General features: G+C 38.4%; 2 protein-coding genes across 2 annotated transcripts in view; one reads left to right on the forward strand and one right to left on the reverse strand.

The window, feature by feature from the left end:
• The window catches only part of tlk1b (tousled-like kinase 1b), a 38,031-nt gene extending 30,364 nt beyond the window's left edge, over positions 1–7,667 (forward strand). The window contains exons 19-22 of the mRNA XM_052130518.1: positions 1,212–1,347; positions 1,973–2,084; positions 2,179–2,286; positions 5,856–7,667. Of these exons, the coding sequence (XP_051986478.1) occupies positions 1,212–1,347; positions 1,973–2,084; positions 2,179–2,286; positions 5,856–6,020 (521 nt within the window). The 3' untranslated portion in view covers positions 6,021–7,667. The remainder of the gene's footprint in view (positions 1–1,211; positions 1,348–1,972; positions 2,085–2,178; positions 2,287–5,855) is intronic.
• A 5,921-nt stretch (positions 7,668–13,588) lies between these two features.
• On the reverse strand, positions 13,589–21,377 carry gorasp2 (golgi reassembly stacking protein 2). Its single transcript, XM_052130284.1, has 10 exons — positions 21,179–21,377; positions 20,473–20,553; positions 19,779–19,982; positions 19,378–19,464; positions 17,797–17,927; positions 17,556–17,688; positions 17,356–17,479; positions 15,842–15,928; positions 15,325–15,456; positions 13,589–14,413 (listed from the first exon to the last, which is right to left on the reverse strand). The coding sequence occupies exons 1-10, from the start codon at positions 21,239–21,241 to the stop codon at positions 14,139–14,141; spliced, it is 1,317 nt and encodes a 438-aa protein (XP_051986244.1). The 5' UTR covers positions 21,242–21,377; the 3' UTR covers positions 13,589–14,138.
• Between the last annotated feature and the right edge of the window lie 803 nt (positions 21,378–22,180).

Raw genomic sequence — 22,180 nt, forward strand, 5'->3', positions numbered from 1 at the left:
ATGTTTTTTTTTTTGAACGAGTAAAATGAGGTCTGTGGTAAACATTACTTAACGACATGTGGACATAATTGCGTTATTCTCTGCATTTCACGTCAAACTGTGAAAAGACATGCACTCAACACGTGCACACATTGGATAAGCCGGTGTGAACGGGGTTTACATGCCACGTGAAATCGGCGTAATGGGTAAAAATCTACCCATGTTGACCTGTGTATTCTGTTTAATACATTACCCAGATAAAGGAATGGCGTTTATTGCATTTACATGAAAATGCGGTCATTATTATGAGATTCATGATGATAGACCAAACCGTTCTCGTACACTGCATCAACAAATTCAACAACGATTACTCCAAAATGGATGTGAGGCTGTATCTTCACAACGCAACGTGTCATCACATGCATACCGTGAGGGTACCGGCACGGCACCCTCACCTAGTGGTCAAGAAATATTTAAAAAAATTCTATTTATGCTTAACTTCTTTATAGTTTGGCCGAAAATCATGAGACAGGTCGCTTTAGATACGGAGTGGAATAATACCCAATTTGCCATGGTTGGCCATACTTCCTGTCCACCATATTGAATTTCATTGAAAACCTACGTTTTCAAACTGCTCCTAGGCCTTGCATCCGATTTGTATGAAATTTGCCATGTATCATCTAGGGACACTCATGATGAAGTTATGAAAATCTTTTTGATTGACCAGACCGGTCTTGTGTAATGTATTAACAAATGATATTGCTTGATGCCAAAAAGGATCTGAGGCTGTATCTCATGAAGGCTTTGGTGCATTGACATGAAACTTCATATGTGACATGATGCACCACCTATTGATCAAAAGTTAGAAGCACTTGTATTACACTAAGTCATTAAACTAAGGTCTTTTTTTCCACCACTCTGCTTAAAACCATCACTGGAATTCCAAATTCAATCAAAATGTTTGCCATTCCCCGTAACTGCTAGCTGCTATATTTGTTCTTTTTGTTTTTCTGATCATTTGTAAATGATAATGGTTCTTTTCCATTTTATTTGAAAGATTCAATTATTTTTGTGTTACTCAATATATCATGTTTCTACACAAATAATCAGAGCTTCTGAACAATTTCCTTATTTTGAAAAGGTTATCAAATTAGCAAAAACCTTAAATGTACTTCTAAATTAATATTTGCCATGTGGTTTTTGTATGAAGTTTTGTGTTTTTGGTTACTCAGGGAACATCCTGCTTGTTGATGGAACAGCGTGTGGTGAGATAAAGATCACAGACTTTGGTCTGTCTAAAATCATGGATGATGATAGTTATGGAGTGGACGGAATGGATCTGACCTCACAGGGAGCAGGAACATACTGGTTAGTGCGCCTAGCTTAAAACAACATTGTCTCACCTGTAGTACCTGACTGGTGATTCACACAAACCCTGTCAAGAAAATGTCCTGGTCCGATTTTAATCCACAATCAAAAGAAACAAATGAGAAATGAGGTTTTGCATGTAGAAAATTAACCTTATTTTAAGTACGATTAAGTTTTTTACATTGCAACGATATTTTCATGACTTAATAACCCCCAATTTTCATTACCGCAATGCGAGAAAAGTTGGTCATTATGATTTTGTCATTACTGCAACGTGAAAAAAAGGATATATTATTTCAGTTAAGTGTTTCCACATCATGGTAGTACTCCCTTGGTACTGCCTTTCATTTTCACAGATTTTAATGTAAAAAAATGTGTGTTGCGGTAATGAGAATCATTATTGAAAACAATGGGTATAGTGAAAGTAAAACCCCTGGATGCGCTGTGGTAATGAGAATTAGTGGGGTGAATGTGAATTAAAAAATTTTTATGTAAAATATTATATTTGTATTTTTTTTTATTTAAGTTTAAATATGACCAGTCCGTTTTCTTGACAGGTTTCCTGAAGATCTCCCTAATATTTTTAAGTTTGTAAAATAAAAGTAACAATACATCTTTGTTTAAGGTATTTGCCACCCGAGTGTTTTGTTGTTGGTAAAGAGCCTCCAAAGATCTCTAATAAAGTAGACGTTTGGTCAGTGGGTGTCATATTCTTTCAGTGCCTGTATGGACGAAAGGTAAGATTCATTGCTTAAAACTATTGCCACACACCGCTATTAATGTATAACGCATTGTAGGATAACTTGGCATTTAAATCTTGTTGCTCTGCAGCCATTTGGCCATAATCAGTCCCAGCAAGACATTCTTCAGGAGAACACCATCCTGAAAGCCACTGAGGTGCAGTTTCCAGCTAAACCTGTGGCCAGCAATGAGGCAAAGGTTAGTTTGAAGCATGCGACATGAGTTATATTCATGATTGGAAGTTTTATTGTGCGTTCAGACCAGAGCGGTAGAGATCGTCAAATCGAGCAGAAGTCATACATTTTCTATAGAAGCCAGCATCTCTCGGCAGTGAGAAGCGGCGCATCCGTGTCAGACGCGTCTTTGGCATTGTGGGCGTCAGAGGAAAGTTCAAGTGCGGGCAACATTATGGTAAAGAACGTTGACGCGGTTCGGCGGCAACCTATTGGAATATAGAAGTGCTCCACTCTAGCGAAGTCTAGAGAACATAACCGTGTAAACTTTGTTTCCCACCAAACAATAGTTCCAAAGACAAAATGGAGGAAAAACTAATTATTGCCGTGGCGGGTTTTCCCTTAATATACGATCTGTCCCTGATTGCTTACAGGAATATATGTATTTTATTTTGTTTATTTTGGTAACAAACAACCATAATTTCTATTTCTGCCACCGATCGATTTCTTACGTTCACATTTAAAAGATTTCATGAGGATATACGCTACTTGTGATAGGTCGGCAAAAAGATACCGGTCGACATGTCTGGGTGTTTTGAGGCCCTTTTAAATATAGTTCACAAAACCAAGCATTCTCAACGAATGTTGACGCCTATTTCAACTATGTTAGAGCATCCACAAATCTTCGATAGCGTTGTTGGCAGGGCAGCCAGAGCAAATTTTTATGCTCTCGCAGCCTCTGGTCTGAACGCACGGTTACTCTAAAATGCAGGTACTACAGGTTTTTGAAGTCATATGATTGGTTTATGTGAGGCAGTGTTGGGTATAATCGGAGTACAAAGTAATTAGTTGATGTAATCCTATTACTTTAAAGGTAGAAGTAGTGTAAATCATTACATTTTTAATTTGTGTAATCCGATTACAGTTACATAGTCAGTTGACAGCTGAAGTAGAGGTCGACCGATATGGGTTTTTTCAGGCCGATGCCGATCTTTTGAAATCCGGGTCGGCCGATGGCCGATTAATGCTGACGATTTATTTTGGCCGATATGTGCTTGTTTTTAACCTCTTATTTGAACCTTTTATTTGAAAGAAAATGTAACACAAATAATTACTTAAGATAGACAAAATTTCTCAACAAATACATTTATTGAACACTTGACACTTAAATTAAAAATGTATAATGTAAAAACATATTGTATAAATAATGTATAACAAATTTATTAAATAAACAAAGCAGGTGTTACGATCTGCTCCAAGACACGAAGGTTGAGATCCAAATGCATCTTTAATTAAGGGGCAATCCAGACACGTAATCCAATATTCAGAGCATCCAAGAGAAGCACAGGCATAACTAGGGATGGGCATCGTTAAGGTTTTAATGGTATTACTATCTTACCGATACTGCTTATCGATCCGGTACTTCAACTGTATTCTTAACGGTTCTTTTTGTTATTTATATATATATATATTACACAAAGATAAACGTTATATAGGCACAGTGATTTAATTTCAGGAAGGTCTACTAACATTACTGTTCAGGTGTGGTCTAAAAAGAAATCTAATAAAGTAATCAATCGTAAAATAACACTGCATAGTTTATCATAGATAGATTAATGCTTCTTAATGCAGAAGTTATTCATTCAAGAGCTGTAAGTGATTTTCTCTTTGCCTTTTGTTGTTTGATTCGCAGTAATGGCTCAATCGTCAGCATGTTTATTAGGATGCTTCCCCTTTAAGACAGAGTTCAGATCTAATAAGCTCCTGATGTAGCATATTTTCTCCCCAACTATTTCCATAACTACGTCCATTTAAGACATAAACTGTTTAAGTGAATCTCCAAGCCGGTCGTTTTGACATATTTTTGTGTATATTTGATCGTTTAGACGCGCACATGAAACCCAAAGTATCCTATACTTTGCGTGTCTCGTTGCGGGCTGTTTCAGAGCACGCACCGCCTTGGGAACGGTATCTCTTGCGCTCTTTTTATTATTAAACGCGTCCTGCAATTTAGCAACAGTAGCTAGACTGCATTTTACAACAATCACCGATCGTGCTGATTCTGATGTTAAGTTTGAGTTTTAGGGAGAAATGTCAGTGCACCGCTGTGAAGGGAAGGAAGTTGTGCTAGACAGAATGCGGCTTATGTATAAATATTCTTTTTATAATCTTTGGAAGGCGAAATCTAAAATAAAATCAGACTAAAATCACAGATCTAAACCAGGCTACGTTTGAATGTTTAGTTCTGTCACTCATTTAGCAGGGCTGTGTTGTGCTCGCTGTGCGCGAGATCTCTCTCTCTCTCTCTCTCTCTCTCTCTCTCTCTCTCTGACTGCGAATAGCTAAATTGCATCACAGATGAATGGTTTCATATTATTATACATAGAAATGGCTGGCGAGATCAAATAACTTTCTCTTTATAGCAATAATAAATGTATTTTCTTAATTTCTGCAGAACCGGTAACGTCCGAGCTTACCAAAGCCAGTCCTTCAATAGCCTATAGTGCGTTGGTATCTTTTTTATTACTTATTTCTCTGCATTGAGTGACAACCCTCTCAAATATAAGATACACAAACAGAACAAATAAAAGTCTCAGATTCACTGTCTGTAATTGCAAAATTCTTGCTTACTTATTGTGACATGATAGCAACCCTTCTGCTGTGACAATGCAACTTCAACTACGCTATCAATAAACAAAGTAGCCGAATGTCATGTCGCCTATCGCGTTTGTTGCGTTTTTTCTTGAAGTTGGCAGTAACATATCAAAAGTTATACAAATTTAATCCTTACTGTTTTCTCCAAGGAACTTAGCTCCTTCCTTAGGCACTGGATGAGGTCTGCTCACTGGAAAATGACTCTAGGGGCAGCGTGCGTCGAACACGTGTTCCACAACAACACTAGGCTGCCCACAGATGCGCCTGCCTAATAATCGGCTTGATATACTTGGATATTGGCCGATGCCGATTATGTAAAAAAAAATCGGCCGATTAATCGGTCGACCTCTAAGCTGAAGATGCACTAACGAGTCATGAAGGAGAAACATGAGTGTATGACTTGCATGTGACCATGAACAAGAAATATATTTTGAATACATTGAATTCGTTTTTCCATGAAATGAGAAGTGTAATCTGATTTTTAAGATAATTAAAAAATTTTAGATAGTAATTTGTAGTAAATTGCTTTTTTGAAAACTTGCCCAACACTTGTGTGCGGAACAGACCGCAATTACTGAAGTCGTTCTTAACTGATAATCAGTCTGAATAAATACATTTTTAATAAAGATAAAACGACTACAGGTCGAGGTGATATCTGCATTAAATCTGCCTATCTGCCACCCTGCTCTCTAGATTTTGACAGGCCATTAAAAGACCCATATCAGTGGACTGTCAAAATTACAGTAATCCCATCAATAATCAACATATTTTTGCAATGAAGCTATAATCTGATTACCTGTGATTTAAATTGTAACTATAATGGAATACAGTTACTCATACTTTGTATTTTAAATGCACAACGCTGTTACAAGCACTCTCTTGTTATGTAAATGTTTACATGGAAATGGCTGTGTAAGTTCTTTCTCTTATACTCTGCAGGCATTTATCCGACGCTGTCTGGCTTACAGGAAGGAGGATCGCTTTGACGTCCACCAATTGGGTAGTGACTCATACCTTCTTCCTCACATGCGTCGATCCAATTCGTCAGGAAACTTGCAGGCCATGCCCGCCAGCCCTGCATCTTCAGGCATCATCTCCTACTGATCTCACTGGCTGATGTATTATGACTCTAACGGCATTTTCCCTCCCATCACCACCTCTGAGTGGACGGAAAGGGGGAGGGGCTAGGTATCGGCTTGAAAGCTGAAGGACAAGCCCACACCGGCCACAGTGACTGCCATTGTTATCGCGGCGTGAATGGCTGATGTCATTTCCTGTGTGTATCCAGATGCCAGTCAGCGATAGATCCGCTTAAAAATGGATATTTGTTTTTACCCAAGGCATTTTGTGAAGTGGAGTAGATTTGGATGGGTTGGAGGGGATTGACTTTTACGCTTTAGCGCCTATTATTGATATTCTCTCTGAGCTACGCCTCTAGAAAGGGGTGTTTCGTTTTGTGTAAGTGTGAAAATTAGAGGCAATTAATTGTAGTGTGATTGGAAATAGACAAACGAGTGTTTAAATGTAACACGACTTGTCTGTGTGTGTGCGCACCTGTGAATGGATTTTTTACGCCACAGTGCGTTATAAAATGCGTTGGCCGTTTATAACATGCGCGTCTGATGGCCACAGAATGCAAAGTTTGTTTGTTACAAAAATGCCATCAATTTTAGTTCAAAGTTACATGAACAGTGTGTCAGTGTGTATGTTGGCTTAATAATTGCAAATATGGGCAGGTGACTTTTGCGGAAACATGTCCAGTTCACATTTCACACTAAAATCATAAGAAATGAAATGTGTTTTGCATAAAGAATATGAAGCCTATTTTTGCATTCTGCCATTATTTTCATGTCAATTAAGGACGTTTACCCACTAAATTCCCTGTAATTTTCAGACATTTTACTTTTGAGGTTTTTGTAAGTGTCATTGTTGTCAATGGTGGTTCTTATTACTGTAAACTTCTTTTTTTTTATCAGCATAAAATAAAGGCAGTACAACAAAAACTACCATGATGGATAAATAGTAGTTTTTTTTTTTTTTTTTTATAATAAAAATGTTGCTTAATTGTCCAAAAATAATAATAAATAAATAATGCTTTGTTTAATTTTGGGGTGAAAAATGACCTGGACATGTTTTAAAAGTAGTAGGAAAAAATAAAATAAAATTTCGGAGGGGACTGAGTCAAGAAAGATCCTAATGGCCCTCCTTTAAAATGTTCAAACGTCATGTTCAAGTACATTTACAAACTCAACCTGTGTACGCAGGGTTTGTTATTCACAGTTCATTGTAGCTTTTTTTTTTTGTCAGAAGCAATGTCACTGCTCCCTGATGTTGCTAAAGACTAGACTTTTTTGTGTAATTCCATATTACGAATCAAATTAAGAATTTAACATTAAATTTGCCAGGAAATCACAGGATGGAAAAACTGTTTTGTTGAATGAACTGCGTTGTGAGCCCGAGTGTGTGTGTGATGTGATTCACGGAACAGATAGAAGGTGGGCCAGACCTCAACCATGATCATTTTACCCTTTTTGCCCAGACCCAGTGCTGTCATGTTGCTTAGCAACCCTTGCTGATCCGGACCGGACTGTGATCAAACTGTCCAGCTTTCAAAGTCTGTTTTCAGGGTTGTTCCCTCTCTCCAAATAGTCTTTCAACCAGTTTTCAGCTCAACATGTTGATCTGTCTTTAAAGTGCTGCTGCAACTGTAGAGAATGTAGCCAAAAGAGAAATAAACATTTAAAAAAATATTTCGACACACTTGCGTTTTTTCATTGTGTGTGTGTTTGTGGTGACTTTCCACTATGGGTTTCTTTTCATACAGTAAAAGTTAATGGTGACTGAGGATAACATTTTGGCTAAGTTGTCAATTTTTGAAGCTACTTAAGAGTACAGTCAAGTTCACTTTTTAAAAATGTAGTTTGCTACACTTCGGTGGACTAACAAAAAGTAGCTTAAAAAAGAAAATAGGTTTTAAATACATAATCAGATAATATTATGCAATCAAAAGTTCTAATTACAGATAGAAATATCACCAGATATTCAAGTAGGTTGATGTCTAAATGAAATGAGGGCTGTCACGATTGAGCTTTTATTGTCAAGATTGTCAAATTGTGTTTTTGACAGTTAATTTACTCTTTTAGGGCTTTTACGATGTCTCATATACGTTGTCATATTTCTTAAGGTGCATGTGTGCTACATACACCTTAAGAAATAATTTGCACATATTTAACTTCATAGAATAATATAGCTGCAAGCAGTGATGCCTGAGCACCATGGGTCCATTTCCACCTGGTGGCTTTTGGAAAATTATGCATGATGGGAACATGCATTTGGTCTAGTAAACAAGACACCATGTCTTACATTATGCTCAGACATAATGGTTTTCCTAAAGTCTATTTGAAGTGTCACATCTATTGCCAGCTGGATGCCCAATGACCCACCCATCCATTACATTTATGCATTTGGCAGATGCTTTTATGCAAAGTGACTTATAGTACACCTATTACAGAGACAACACCCCAGAGCAACCTGGAGTTAAGTGCCTTGCTCAAGGACACAATGGTGGTGGCTGTGGGGATCGAACCAACAACCTTCTGATTACCAGTTTACTAGTTATGTGGTTTAGACCACTACACACACACAGACACAGGTCCATAAATATTGGGACATCGACACAATTCTAATCTTTTTGGCTCTATACACCACCACAATGGATTTTAAATGAAACGAACAAGATGTGCTTTAACTGCAGACTTTCAGCTTTAATTTGAGGGTATTTACATCCAAATCAGGTGAACGGTGTAGGAATTACAACAGTTTGTATATGTGCCTTCCACTTTTTAAGGGACCAAAAGTAATGGGACAATTGGCTGCTCAGCTGTTCCATGGCCAGGTGTGTGTTATTCCCTCATTATCCCATTTACAAAGAGCAGATAAAAGGTCCAGAGTTCATTTCAAGTGTGCTATTTGCATTTGGAATCTGTTGCTGTCAACTCTCAATATGAGATCCAAAGAGCTATCACTATCAGTGAAGCAAGCCATCATTAGGCTGAAAAATCAAAACAAACCCATCAGAGAGATAGCAAAAACATTAGGTGTGGCCAAATCAACTGTTTGGAACATTCTTAAAAAGAAAGAACGCATCGGTGAGCTCAGCAACACCAAAAGACCCGGAAGACCACGGAAAACAACTGTGGTGGATGACCGAAGATTTCTTTCCCTGGTGAAGAAAACACCCTTCACAACAGTTGGCCAGATCAAGAACACTCTCCAGGAGGTAGGTGTATGTGTGTCAAAGTCAACAATCAAGAGAAGACTTCACCAGAGTGAATACAGAGGGTTCACCACAAGATGTAAACCATTGGTGAGCCTCAAAAACAGGAAGGCCAGATTAGAGTTTGCCAAACAACATCTAAAAAAATCCTTCACAGTTCTGGAACAACATCCTATGGACAGATGAGACAAAGATCAATTTGTACCAGAGTGATGGGAAGAGAAGAGTATGGAGAAGGAAAGGAACTGCTCATGATCCAAAGCATACCACCTCATCAGTGAAGCAGGGTTTTGGTAGTGTCATGGCGTGGGCATGTATGGCTGCCAATGGAACTGGTTCTCTTGTATTTATTGATGATGTGACTGCTGACAAAAGCAGCAGGATGAATTCTAAAGTATTTCGGGCAATATTATCTGCTCATATTCAGCCAAATGCTTCAGAACTCATTGGACGGAGCTTCACAGTACAGATGGACAATGAACCGAAGCATACTGCGAAAGCAACCAAAGAGTTTTTAAGGGAAAGAAGTGGAATGTTATGCAATAGCCAAGTCAATCACCTGACCTGAATCCGATTGAGCATGCATTTCACTTGCTGAAGACAAAACTGAAGGGAAAATGCCCCAAGAACAAGCAGGAACTGAAGACAGTTGCAGTAGAGGCCTGGCAGAGCATCACCAGGGATGAAACCCAGCGTCTGGTGATGTCTATACGTTCCAGACTTCAGGCTGTAATTGACTGCAAAGGATTTGCAACCAAGTATTAAAAAGTGAAAGTTTGATTTATGATTGTTAATATGTCCCATTACTTTTGGTCCCTTAAAAAGTGGGAGGCACATATACAAACTGTTGTAATTCCTACACCGTTCACCTGATTTGGATGTAAATACCCTCAAATTAAAGTTGAAAGTCTGCAGTTAAAGCACATCTTGTTCGTTTCATTTCAAATCCATTGTGGTGGTGTATAGAGCCAAAAAGATTAGAATTGTGTCAATGTCCCAATATTTATGGACCTGACTGTATATATGCAGAAGATATGAGACACTTCCTGTTTCTTATTTTTTGCCATTAATTTATTGCCTCGCCATGGTAACCGTTCAATACATCAAAAATCTGTTTGCAATTTGGCATCTTCAATGTTGTAGAATAATGTAAATTCCTTTTAGCAGAATCTACATTTAGCAATCCAACAACAAAATAAATTAAACAAAATGTAAAATTCAAGTTACTTTCATGAGGAATATCAAAACATTGTGCAACCTCGAGTTTAGCAGTCCAACATCAAATTATTTTACAGTAAAATTAGTGCAATTTGAGTAACACTTCAATGTTTTTCTAACAGGAATAACTAAAACTTGTGCATTCTTAATCAACTCTCAGTAAATAAAACATTTGTAACAAAACAATTCACAAGGTAGGAACCTAATAATGAAATTTAGGGGTTACGATTGTGAAATTTGGCTGACAATTAATTGTCAAACAAATAATTGTGATTATGACTATGATTACTGTTTTAGGAATATGATGATTAATTGTCTGTTTTAGGTGTTTCACGAATATGATGATTAATTACCATACAAACTCACTATGTGTGCGTCATGCACACAACAAAATCATTTATACAAATTTAGCTTGGGTCATATAATAAAATAAGGGTATATGATTTCCTTTTCAGGCTTCAAAAATGTATGAATTACAGTCAAATAAAATTATAAAATAATATTTTAATGATCAGATTATGTCTAAATAACTAAAATATATCTCTCTTATTTGTCCGATTTACTTTTGATCCATTGGACTTTCAATGTTTTGTTTTCTTTTGCTTCTTTTGTAACCCAGCTAACCTGTATAGCAATTATATTATATTATGAAATAGTAAAATATTTCTGCCTTAAATTCTTCACTTTCACACATTATTTTAAGGCTCTCTGATTAACTCACAAGCCCTTATTTCTCATGAAGGAAGTCTTTGAGATTCTGTTTCTTGCATTTGATCATCTCCTCTGTCTCACTGTATGTGACCGCGGATATTTGATATTACATGGCCGTTAAGTGAAACTGGAGCGCTTTCGTTCTCAAAACGAATCCGTTTATACCATGTTTAAATTTTCGCGGGAGTTTTGCTTACGCCTCTGTAGACTGCGTGCACGTCAGAGCGCTTGAGAAGTGGTTCATCTTCACACACTCTCGAGAGAGCTGCTCTTGTCACGTCAGCGGGTCGGTTCCCTGAGATGTTTGGAGTTCAAGTGAAAGAGACACAAGTGCTTTATCCTCCGCGCTCTAATGTTAAAATGTAATTGCCAGTGGCTAATAACTACGGAAGAGGATTAGGGCCAAGCAATAATAAAAAAATAAAACCATCTCGAGATTAAAGTCATTATAATGCGAGATTAAACTCGTTAAATTTCGAGAAAAAAGTCGAAATACAATCTTGAGAATAAACTCATTAAATATCGAGAATAAAGTCATTATAATGCGAGATTAAACTTAACGAGTTTTTTCTCGAAACACAACGACTTTATTCTCGATATTTAATGAGTTTATTCTCAAGCTTGTATTTCGACTTTTTTCTCGAAATTTAACGAGTTTAATCTCGCATTATAATGACTTTATTCTCGATATTTAATGAGTTTATTCTCAAGCTTGTATTTCGACTTTTTTCTCGAAATTTAACGAGTTTAATCTCGCATTATAATGACTTTATTCTCGATATTTAATGAGTTTATTCTCAAGCTTGTATTTCGAATTTTTTCTCGAAATTTAACGAGTTTAATCTCGCATTATAATGACTTTAATCTCGAGATAGCTTTATTTTTTTTTTATTGTTGCTTGGCCCTAATCCTCTTCCGTAAATAACAGACGTTTTTGGTCGCATAGTGCGAAATTTACTATAGAACATATATTTTAAGTGACTAATACTAACAGAAACACGTGTTGTAATAATATATCATGTTTGGGAGGGTGGGGACTTAAAAAGTAAACAGGACTTACGGTGCTGCCGTCTTGACAAGCGATCCGGGATGCTTTTGCTTCAAGTGTTGTTCATGGCGGTTGTATGGCTGTGATAAGCCATTTCCAATTTGCATATCTTTACACAGCACCACATCATTGGGTCTTGGCTAAAATACTCCCAGGCCACCATGGGCAAGTTTTTTTTAGCTGCAGATTGTTCTTCGGGGAATCCATGTTTAAACTGGGTGATGCCATCTGACGCACCAGCGCATGTTATGGAAATCGACATGTCTGTAATCGATGACGTCGATTAATCATCCCAGCCCTAGAAGTGCATAATAATACCGGTTATCTCAACTAAACGCTATCAGATGATTATTTAATAATAACGATGGGCCTAAATCAAGTTATACATTTTTACTCAATATAACCTAATACAACTGGAGAACACTCCAAAATATAGTGATACACAGAAGCAATAAACTCAATATTTAGCTTAAAAAAAAAAAAAAGGAATGGACTTCTGACAAAGTCCCTTTAACCTCCCGAGACTGCAGTGTGCATTTCCCATTCCCCTTTGTGATTTGTAGCCCCTAATAAACATGCAAAAATGTCCTTAAAAATATATGTCCACATATGTGGACAGTGGGACTAAGTTGTGAAATTTTAAATAATACCAAGTTATAGAAAGTCAGATTTTTGTTTATGTTTCCAGGAGTGTTGCTTATTCATGTTTTTGAGATGTCACAGACATACATCAGAGTGCGTTTCTTTACTCCCTCTGCACCATGGAGGACCATAATATAATCGTCAATCTCAAAAATAAATATACAGGAAATTTAACGTAAGATAAATTAAAAGTGTACATAGAAATACATTAAGTGATTTATATACTTTTATTTCCACATGTATTTTCTTTCCTCATTTATATATACATGTATATAATTCCAAAGGTATTTATTAATACATTGATGTCACAGAGGCCTCCAAGTTTCACTCGGAGCTCAATTTCTATACCTGAAGTAGAAAACATGCCTTCATTACCATAGAGACAAATATAGATAAATGAAAGTATCAATAATCATTTGTTACATTTATATTTATTTTTAATATTGACAGACCTGCTCCTCCATAATCGCTCTAAAATGTGATGACTGGAGCGTTTTTGTGATGCTACACTGTTCCTCGTTGGAAAATATAGCTTGTTACTGGAAAAGTTACTGTAACGCTACTGAAAAATGTAAAGCTTGTAACATCGCTATTTAACTTCACAACACAATTCCTAACATCTCCTTTTGTGTTCCATGGAAAAAACTATATCATGAGGGTGAGTAAATGACAGAATAGATTTTTTGCGCTATATCTTTAACGGTACATTTTGGTCCTCTGGCGTGTTGTCAATATGTCACCTTTAAACTTAGAATTCAGTGACTCAGGAGGCACTCGTGGTGTAAAATTGGGTAGTTTATTGCTTGTATATGTTTGAATAAGAGATTCCTACACAATCTTCAAACTGCACAAGCACACATTTGTATTTCTGTACATGTTGACAGCGCTATCTTACTGAAGATGTGCGAGTGAGAGAAAGAGGCCCAGAGCCCAGTCTGATTTATAGAGGATGTTCTGAGATTAGAGCAAACATGGTGCAAAGAAAGAACGAACAAACATTACATAGTAAAATCACATAGCAATTTGTAATTACAGGGAATGCTATACTGACATTTGAAAGTTGATTACAGGATATTCAGAAAGGAAAAGCTTGAGAAAGCACAGATTCTGAAGAGAGCGCAAACTGGACATACATGCTCTTAATCACCTACAGTCAACTCCTTTTTTAAATTTTTTTGTGTGTAATATTTCAACATTTTATCTGTCCATCTCTCACGCATTATCTCTGGCATCTCTCATCAGAACTGTTTATGTGTGTGTTTGCACACTGGAATCTTTTTGTACTGAATAAATACATTAGAGATGCCCTCTGGCCACGGTCTGATGGTTACGAGGACTCTGCGGCCACCTGTGCATTGGTCATCTCAGTGGCAACAGGCATCCCTGAGGGCGTGTCTTTGACTGCAGGGGTGGCTTCCAGTATGAGCATGGGAGTCTGCTTGGTCGTTAAGGAGACAGGCGGTATAAGGTCAGAGGGGGCCAACGTGGACGACAGTGTGACTCCTGGCATGCTGTGCAGAGTGGAGGGCAGAACGGTGGGCATGGGTAGAGAAGAGATGCCAGTAAGATTCAGAGGAGGGAGGGGGGCGAGAGGGGGCAAACCTAAAGACAGAGAGAGAAAAAAATACTCTACACAGTCAGGAGAACATACAGTATTTATCCATGTCTAGATATTACCATGTAGTATCAAGCTCCATTCTGATAGCCAACAGATTTTTTTAATCAGCCCACTGAGAAACTAAGTCTTACAAATCATTATCTGAGGAGGCCTGGGTAGCTCAGCAAGTAAAGATGCTGACTACCACCCCTGGAGTCGTGAGTTCAAATCCAGGGCATGCTGAGTGACACCAGCCAGGTCTCCTAAGCAACCAAATTGGCCCAGTTGCTAGGGAGGGTAGAGTCACATGGGATATCCTCCTCGTGGTCACTATAATGTGGTTCGCTTTTGGTGGCAAGTTGTACATGGATGCCGCGATGTGTTGCGTGAAGCCTCCACAAGCGATACATCTCCGCAGTAACGCACGCGCTCAACAAGCCACTTGATAAGATGCATGGATTGACCAACTCAGACGTGGAGGTCACTGAGATTCATCTCCCGCCACCCTGACTGAGGTGAGTCACTACACCACCACGAGGACTTAGAGCGTATTGGGAATTGGCCATTCCAAATTGGGGAGAAAAAAAAAACTATTATCTGAATGAGTTTTTCCCCACACCACTCATTGTGGTATCAAATATTTAATATAGGGGTGGGCAATATACCCGTTAAATCTGTCGAAATTTGAGTTTCATTTCTACTGCGGTAATGCAAAATGCAGCCGCATGGTTTCGTTAGAGCACTCTCGTGTACAGCAAATGTAGATACGTAAAGTTGATTAAAACAAAACATTATTACATTAATTCTATATTTCAGTGCCTTCTAAATGGAATGTCATGATTTTAAATAAAAATGGTAAAGTCTGGCTTTGTAAGAGTATTAGACACAAGAACGGAGAGTGTGTTTGTGTGTGTACCTGCTGTGGTGGGAGGTAAACCACTGAATCCAGCTAACGATAAAGCGTTAAAGTCCGGTAAAGGTATATTGAGGTTCGGGAGGTTAGGCAGGTTGGGTAGCGGAGGGAGGCCAGACGGTAAGGGCATCAAACCTGAGGATAAACAAAATATATAAACATCATTTACCTACATTATATTCACATTTCGAAGCACAGTAAAGTACCACAATAAGTGGCTGTTCACACAGAACATGTTTTTGCATCCATCTGTGATGTTTTTCAATAGTTTTTCTTTGTACATATGTGCTAGGAAGACGTCTTTGATCGCTGCGCTGAGTCTCGCTGTTTTTTACAGTGTCTTGCGCAGGAGTGCCATGTATTTTTAGATGCTGTGTTCAGTGAAAGACAGCTTAAAATAAGAAACGGGTCAAGCTTTTTTAGCGCAAGAAAATGTTCATTCTTGAGGACAGATTACAAATATTTTGTAAGCTTTTATTCATGTAACAGTAATAGGAAGGACAGGGTTATTTTTATTTACCTGGTAAGGTGTTAGAGGGGTTGATGGATGGAAGGGAACCCAACCCTGGGGTCACATGAGTGGGCAACAGGGGAACTGTTGGAACACCTGAACAGAAACAACAATTATCATTCACAATTAAGTTACTCTTGGTCAAACTATCTTCTGGTTTACTTAGTTATGCGTTTTATCTCAAATTTGAACGTTTTCTGTGTGAAAACCTTAAGTCCGATCAATAAGAAAATACATAACACACGAAGTCAGAACAGTCTGGAGGTCTGTACCAAATTAGATGAGTAAAACTAGAATGCTCTAGGAAATATTGGTCTCGGTTTGTAGATTTTGAATAACCACTAAACCAATTTAGTAGAATAACAGGATTTGGCTTTGTCAAGCCCACATAATTAACAAGCATTCCACTGGCCCGTCTGAACATTCTGTCAATGTCTATGTTGTTTTATTTTTGAAAGTCTGCTATGCAAAAATGTGTATTTCCATCAAGAATATAGCAACATGAATCAGAACAGTCTGAAGGTCTGTGCTAAGTTTGGTGGACATAGTTTGAAAGCTCTAAGATTTTGTTCTTGGTTTAGGGCAGTGGTTACACATGTAAAAACAATAAATACTAAATATTTATAAGGTGTAACAAAAATTTATTAAATTCCCTCACTCCCCTAATGTAGCCTATGACAAATTTAATAGAGCTGAATAGTAGTGATATGATAATATTTATGTTTATTATGATATATTCTGCCTAAAGTACAGATAGTGTTACTATAGTAAACTTAAGGCTGGTGATGAAGAATTCTGTGCCGAATTCAAATGGTTTCCGCTTGCTACTCACAAAGCTGCACATTTAAGAGCTTGAGCTTTAAGAGCTTTGCGCTCCCGCTGCTCTGTCCATTGAGCCGTATCATCTACAGAGGCGGCTGTGGCTCAGATTGTAGAGTGGGTCGGCCGCTAATCGCAGGGTTGGCGGTTCGATTCCCGGCCCACATGCCGAGGTGTCCTTGGGCAAGACACTGAACGGCAAGTTGCTACCAATGGCAGGCTAGTGCCTTGCATGGCAGCTCTGCCGTCATTGGTGTGTGAGTGTGTGTGTGTGAGAGAATGGGACACATTGTAAAGCGCTTTGGTAACCTCTAAGGTTAAAAAAGGCGCTATATAAGTGCAGACTATTTAACATTTACCATTTACAGAGCCATACAGGTGCCTCTGCTAAACCAGATTCTTCGCTAGACTTCAAAAATCAGATGAACTAATTGAGAACCAACTCATTTAATCCAAGTCTAGATAAACATTTAAATGCAAAGAGGAACTTGATGATAGTTTATAATGACTGATAAACACCCCCCATTTGTAACCTAACACATCCCCCCACTAATTTGCTCTCAGCACCCCCTAGCATCCTTGGACACCCCCTGGGTGTGTGGTACCGCCCCGTTTAAACCCCTGGTTTCGGGGTTTTGGAAAAATTCCAAACAAAAGGCTGTAGAATAACAGTATATTATATATAATTAGAAAATGTGCAGCACCTGTGTGGAGCTCGCTGGGAATTTTAGGTGGGGCAGAGCTGAGTGACAGGCCAGACAGGCTCTCTTCAAGCCCTATGGGGGTGGGCTGTGACACAGGGGGTGGAGTTACTGCAGACAGCTGAACCTAAACAGAAAAATCATGAAAGTGAAATATCTGACCAAGGCAACCTCTGAAAAAACACATATACACTCTTACTGACCTCTGTGAAGCCATCCTTCAGCGGGCTGGTTGGCTCACTGGGGTTGTGTCCAGAAAAACTAATTTTCTTGCCCTCTTCAAAGGGTCGAGTAGGGATTCTGTGCAGGTAACCATAGCCAATACCACAGCCGAGGCTGAACAGAGAAAAATAATAGTGTCAGACACATTTAGCCTATACTAAATAGGAAAATAATAGCCTCTACACACAGGCAGGAACCAGAGAAAGAGAGTTTCATACACACCTGCCCTCTCCACCCCAGGCACTATTGGGTGTAATGACCACTTCTCTGCAGTTATCTGTGTCTGTGTTGTAGACGTAGAGTTTCAGTCCTTTGCCCTCATGAGTTTCTATCAATGAGAATAAGTCTTCTGACTGGAGAGAAAACATAATACACACAGAAATAATGAAAAAAAAATAAAAAAAGTTCAGCTCCAAAAAGCAATGCAATGTTTCATTCACCAGGGGCTGAATTCACAAACTTTCTTAAAAAGGAAATTATTATCAAATAATATTTTTTTGTATCTTCATATTTTAGTTTCTGGAGTCTTGTTTTTGCACAAAGACTTCCAAGGAATGTTCTTAAAGTTACTGCGAGCGATTTTTTTCATGTAAAGGTATGCAAAATCTTTTCCTACTCACTAAAAGATATTACTGAAATAAGTGTCGTGAGATATCTCACCGGTCTCAGTGACAGCTCTAGACTCCGTAAACAAAAATCTGTCCACGCTCAATAATGCTTTCTGTCTGTCGATAATTTTGCACCTTCTCACAGTATTGTAGTAGTAGCGAATTTTTGAGACTTAATGCCAATTTAATGCCATGTTGTCCATAACAGTTGCCAATTGAGTGCGCTATTTTGCTGCTGTTGTTTTTAGCAACCGTTTCTGCATAATGTCGGTCTCAATAAAGCTCATTTGATATCTTTGGAGTGTAGGGTTTAGGAAAGAAAGGCGTGGCTAATTCAACAGCTCAGTTTTGTGGAAGTAGAACGGCTGAAATCGCTTACAACCCTTTTAATGATTAGCAATTAGAAACATTCTCATAAACGTCTTACAATTCATCTTAATGCTTTTATATAAAAAGTGTTGCAAAACTCAAGAACTTGTAGATTTTAATTTGAACATTTAACAAAACTCTCGTTAATATACTCATTCAACTGTAAACACTTGGAACCACCGGTACTCTTAAAGAGACCGTAACACTAAAATGTTAGATGTGGAATTCTATTTTTATTATTTGGTTCCGACCTTGTGAATATCTTGTATTAAAAATGTGTATGAAATTTCAAACAGTGACAACAGCTTGTATCATTATTATAAATGCAATTTGTACAATTTAAAACTGCTAAAATGTGATTAAAATGATTAAAACGCAAAAAACGTAATTCATTAAAACACATTCTACAGCGCGGGATGTCATTTAAATGAATAATATATGTGTAGATGCCCCTTTTTCAATTTTCTTAATATCTTTTGTAGTTGCATTTTGCTTACAAATCCTCAAAAGTCTGGCGAGTAAACACAAAATTCATTCTCTTTGTCCATAGAGGCCTCACTTAACGGTTTTATATGGCTTAAGAAGACTTGGACTATAGCACAGTTGTCATGTGGGCTAATTTTATTACATGGTATACATTTTTTGTCATTTTTAGAGCTCAACAGCAAAACATCTTTTTACATTCTTTATAGGAAAAGAGCAGCATGAACATTCTTCAAAACATATTTTGTGTCCCACAGAGGAAATAAGAGAGAGAATATTATTTTTTGAGTGAACTATTCTCAAATAGTGTAATGAGTTGATGGTGAGAATGAAAGAAAAATACCTCGTTCATAACCGTGTCTGCTCCGATGATGTAGTCAGTGTGTGGTCTTAATCCTGCTAATGCTGCTGGAGAATTTGGCTCTACTTCCTATAAAATCAGACAAATTCATACAAAAAAGGTTGGAATTAGAGCATTCTAGACTGAGCAAAGCCTCCATTCATAGCTCGACCAACCGGTCTGTTTAGCAAGAACACACCCGTTCAGAACACCATGACTGTCTCATTTGCAGAGCACGATTATTGCATGCAGCGGCTATAACAAATGATTGTTAGTGGCTTGTTTTACGACAAATTCACCATAAGGATTTCAAAAAGAGTTTCATCAAATGGCACCCAACCCTTAGAAAAAAAGAAAGAAAAAAAAAGTGGTGTAAATTCCACCATTGGGAATCATTTACTCACCAAAACATGCCAGACATTTTCATTGGCTCCCTCAAAGCTGCAAAAGCGGATGCTGACCCCCAGAAGGCCCTGTCCGCCCCACATGTTGCTAGGCGTTACAGTGGCTTCCCTCAGCTCGAGCGTCTTACTGCTGTACACCAGCATCTTCACAGGCTTTTCCACGCTGGCCTTCAGAATGTCTTTCAGTGTGTCATTATCCTTGTTCTGAATAAAAAATAAATACAAAACCTTCATGAAAAATCCAGCAATCCAACTAGGTAAGATACTGGGCAGTATTACGGTACACTACATACCAAACAATGGCAGAAATGTGTAAGCCGGTATATACCTTGCCATACCATTTACAAAGTGGTTGATGTATTTGAATGACTAGTAGTGGGGCATAACTGCTTTACGTTATTTACACATTAGAGTGTCGAAGAAACATAGATTAATGCAAAATATGGAGTGGAACTAAACTCAAGACAAAATGTTATCCACTGAAATAAATATATGGATATATACTGTTGTAGTAATAAGATTTTATATCACAACCGTGACAATAGTGAGCTCATGTATTGATAGTGAGCATCAAGCCTATTTCTCCAACCGTATATTTCTCATGTTTATAACTCAAGAACACCAAATTGTGTTCAACAGATGTTCAGTTTTGATCGCATGTGGACCGCCCTTGCATCATATGCAATAAACCTACCAGTCTAGTGTTGTTAATGGACACAATGAAGTCAAAGAACGGCTCCAGACCTGCTCTGTGCCCGGGCGAATTCTCCTGCACCTGCATAAGAGAAAGAAAAACCCACTCAAACCAATCTATTAAAATATTTTTTTCTTTCTTTCTATATGCACACGCAAAACTCCAAACTGGCCAATTCCACTACTAGTTAGAGACAAATAAATAAATAAATAAATGTGTTAACCGAATAACTAATGCATGAGTTTTCAACCTTCAATAGAAGCTATCATGCATCTATTTCCCCAATTATTAAAATAACATCCTGATCATGCCTAGATTAGGCTATATTCCATGTGTTTCGACTGCTTTAGATTAACATGAATTATTATGAATGACGAAAACTGGTCAGCAAAGCAAAATTTGCTTAAATTTTGAACCCCATCAGTCCATCAAACAACATTCACTGTTACATTTAATGACACAGTAGAACAAATAAAGTTGTATTTCTGCATAATTTTGAAAGGACATCTGTTTGTGGATGTTCAATCTAAAAATCAAGTCAAATGTACCAATGCCACACCAGAGGTTTTTATTTAGCCACATTGGCCTGTAGCCGCTGCTAGCAGGCCGCACTCATATCCCCGGCCTCGCTTTGAAGGCTACGCCGCCAGGGACGCACGATCTACCCCGCGAGTGAGAGAGAGAGAACTGAGAGAAACACACTCACTCTGAGAACATGATAGCCCTCCGAACCACCTCCGGGTATTTCCACACTCTGTGATCCCCCCATGATCCCCGCAACGTGTCCGTGTCACCGGTGAGAATGTCGTCTGTTTTATTTTTCCCCTCACCAGCCGGTTTTGTGGGACAGACACGTCGGACAGAGAAAGCGCAAGCGAGTTTCCCAGGATGCGCGCGACGGCTGTGAGTGACGTGGCAGTGCAAGAAGGGCTTGTGCTTCTGTGGCGCACGGGTGAGTGCGCTGCAGTTCTCTCGAAGGTTTCAGTTAGTTTTTATTTTATTAGTCAATGAAGCATGGGTTTATTTGTTTGGCCATTTGTTGGTGTACTATGTGCAACATTCGTTACCTTATGACTCAGTACACTCGACTTTGCGTAGTAACGCATATGGATGTGTCTTCTTACACGACCTAGTTGAAACCTCACTACAATAACGCCAATATTCTAATATTGTCTATGGTGTTTGATCCCCGCCTGTTTTGGCGCGAAACTTTCTGCTATAAAAACAGGTGCACAAACACCATTTCCTCAGAATTTCCTTCAAGACAGCGATCATCTGTTGTCTGGAAGCCCTCTACCTTCACCTGGATATGCACGAGTCAGCGGGCAGAATCTTCATAGCAGGGAGAAGACTCTCCGCTCCACTGCAGAGCTCCAGCGAACATCTTTCCGCCTCACCGATTGGCGCTTCGCTGGAGAATGGACCTCAGCATCCTGATTCTCCACAGAGCGTCAGCTGGTGTAGGGTATCCTTAAAAGCAATCTTTAATTTGTGTGATATAAATATAAATATAGAAAAGAGCCATTTTTTCAAGATGTCGTTCCATATGTGTTCATTTTGTGAAAGACATAACCCGCCGTCAGAGCAGCATGAAAGCTGCGTTTTCTGTCTGGGCTGCTCCCACGCAAAGTCAGCTCTCGTGGAGACAGACTATCTTCACTGTGAGGACATGAGTCTCAAGTCACTTTGCTCATTAATTGGCTTCGTT

The sequence above is a fragment of the Xyrauchen texanus genome, chromosome 7, assembly GCF_025860055.1.
Source record: "Xyrauchen texanus isolate HMW12.3.18 chromosome 7, RBS_HiC_50CHRs, whole genome shotgun sequence".
NCBI classification, from domain to species: domain Eukaryota; kingdom Metazoa; phylum Chordata; class Actinopteri; order Cypriniformes; family Catostomidae; genus Xyrauchen; species Xyrauchen texanus.

Coding starts and splice junctions, on each gene's coding strand:
- gorasp2 (XM_052130284.1), bottom strand. CDS start 21,241: ATGGGGGGATCACAGAGTGTGGAAATACCCGGAGGTGGTTCGGAGGGC. Junction 15,457..15,841: donor CCCCTCTAACACCTTACCAG/GTAAATAAAAAT, acceptor GTTTATCCTCAG/GTTTGATGCCCTTACCGTCT. Junction 14,414..15,324: donor TTTACCTCCCACCACAGCAG/GTACACACACAA, acceptor CTCTGTCTTTAG/GTTTGCCCCCTCTCGCCCCC.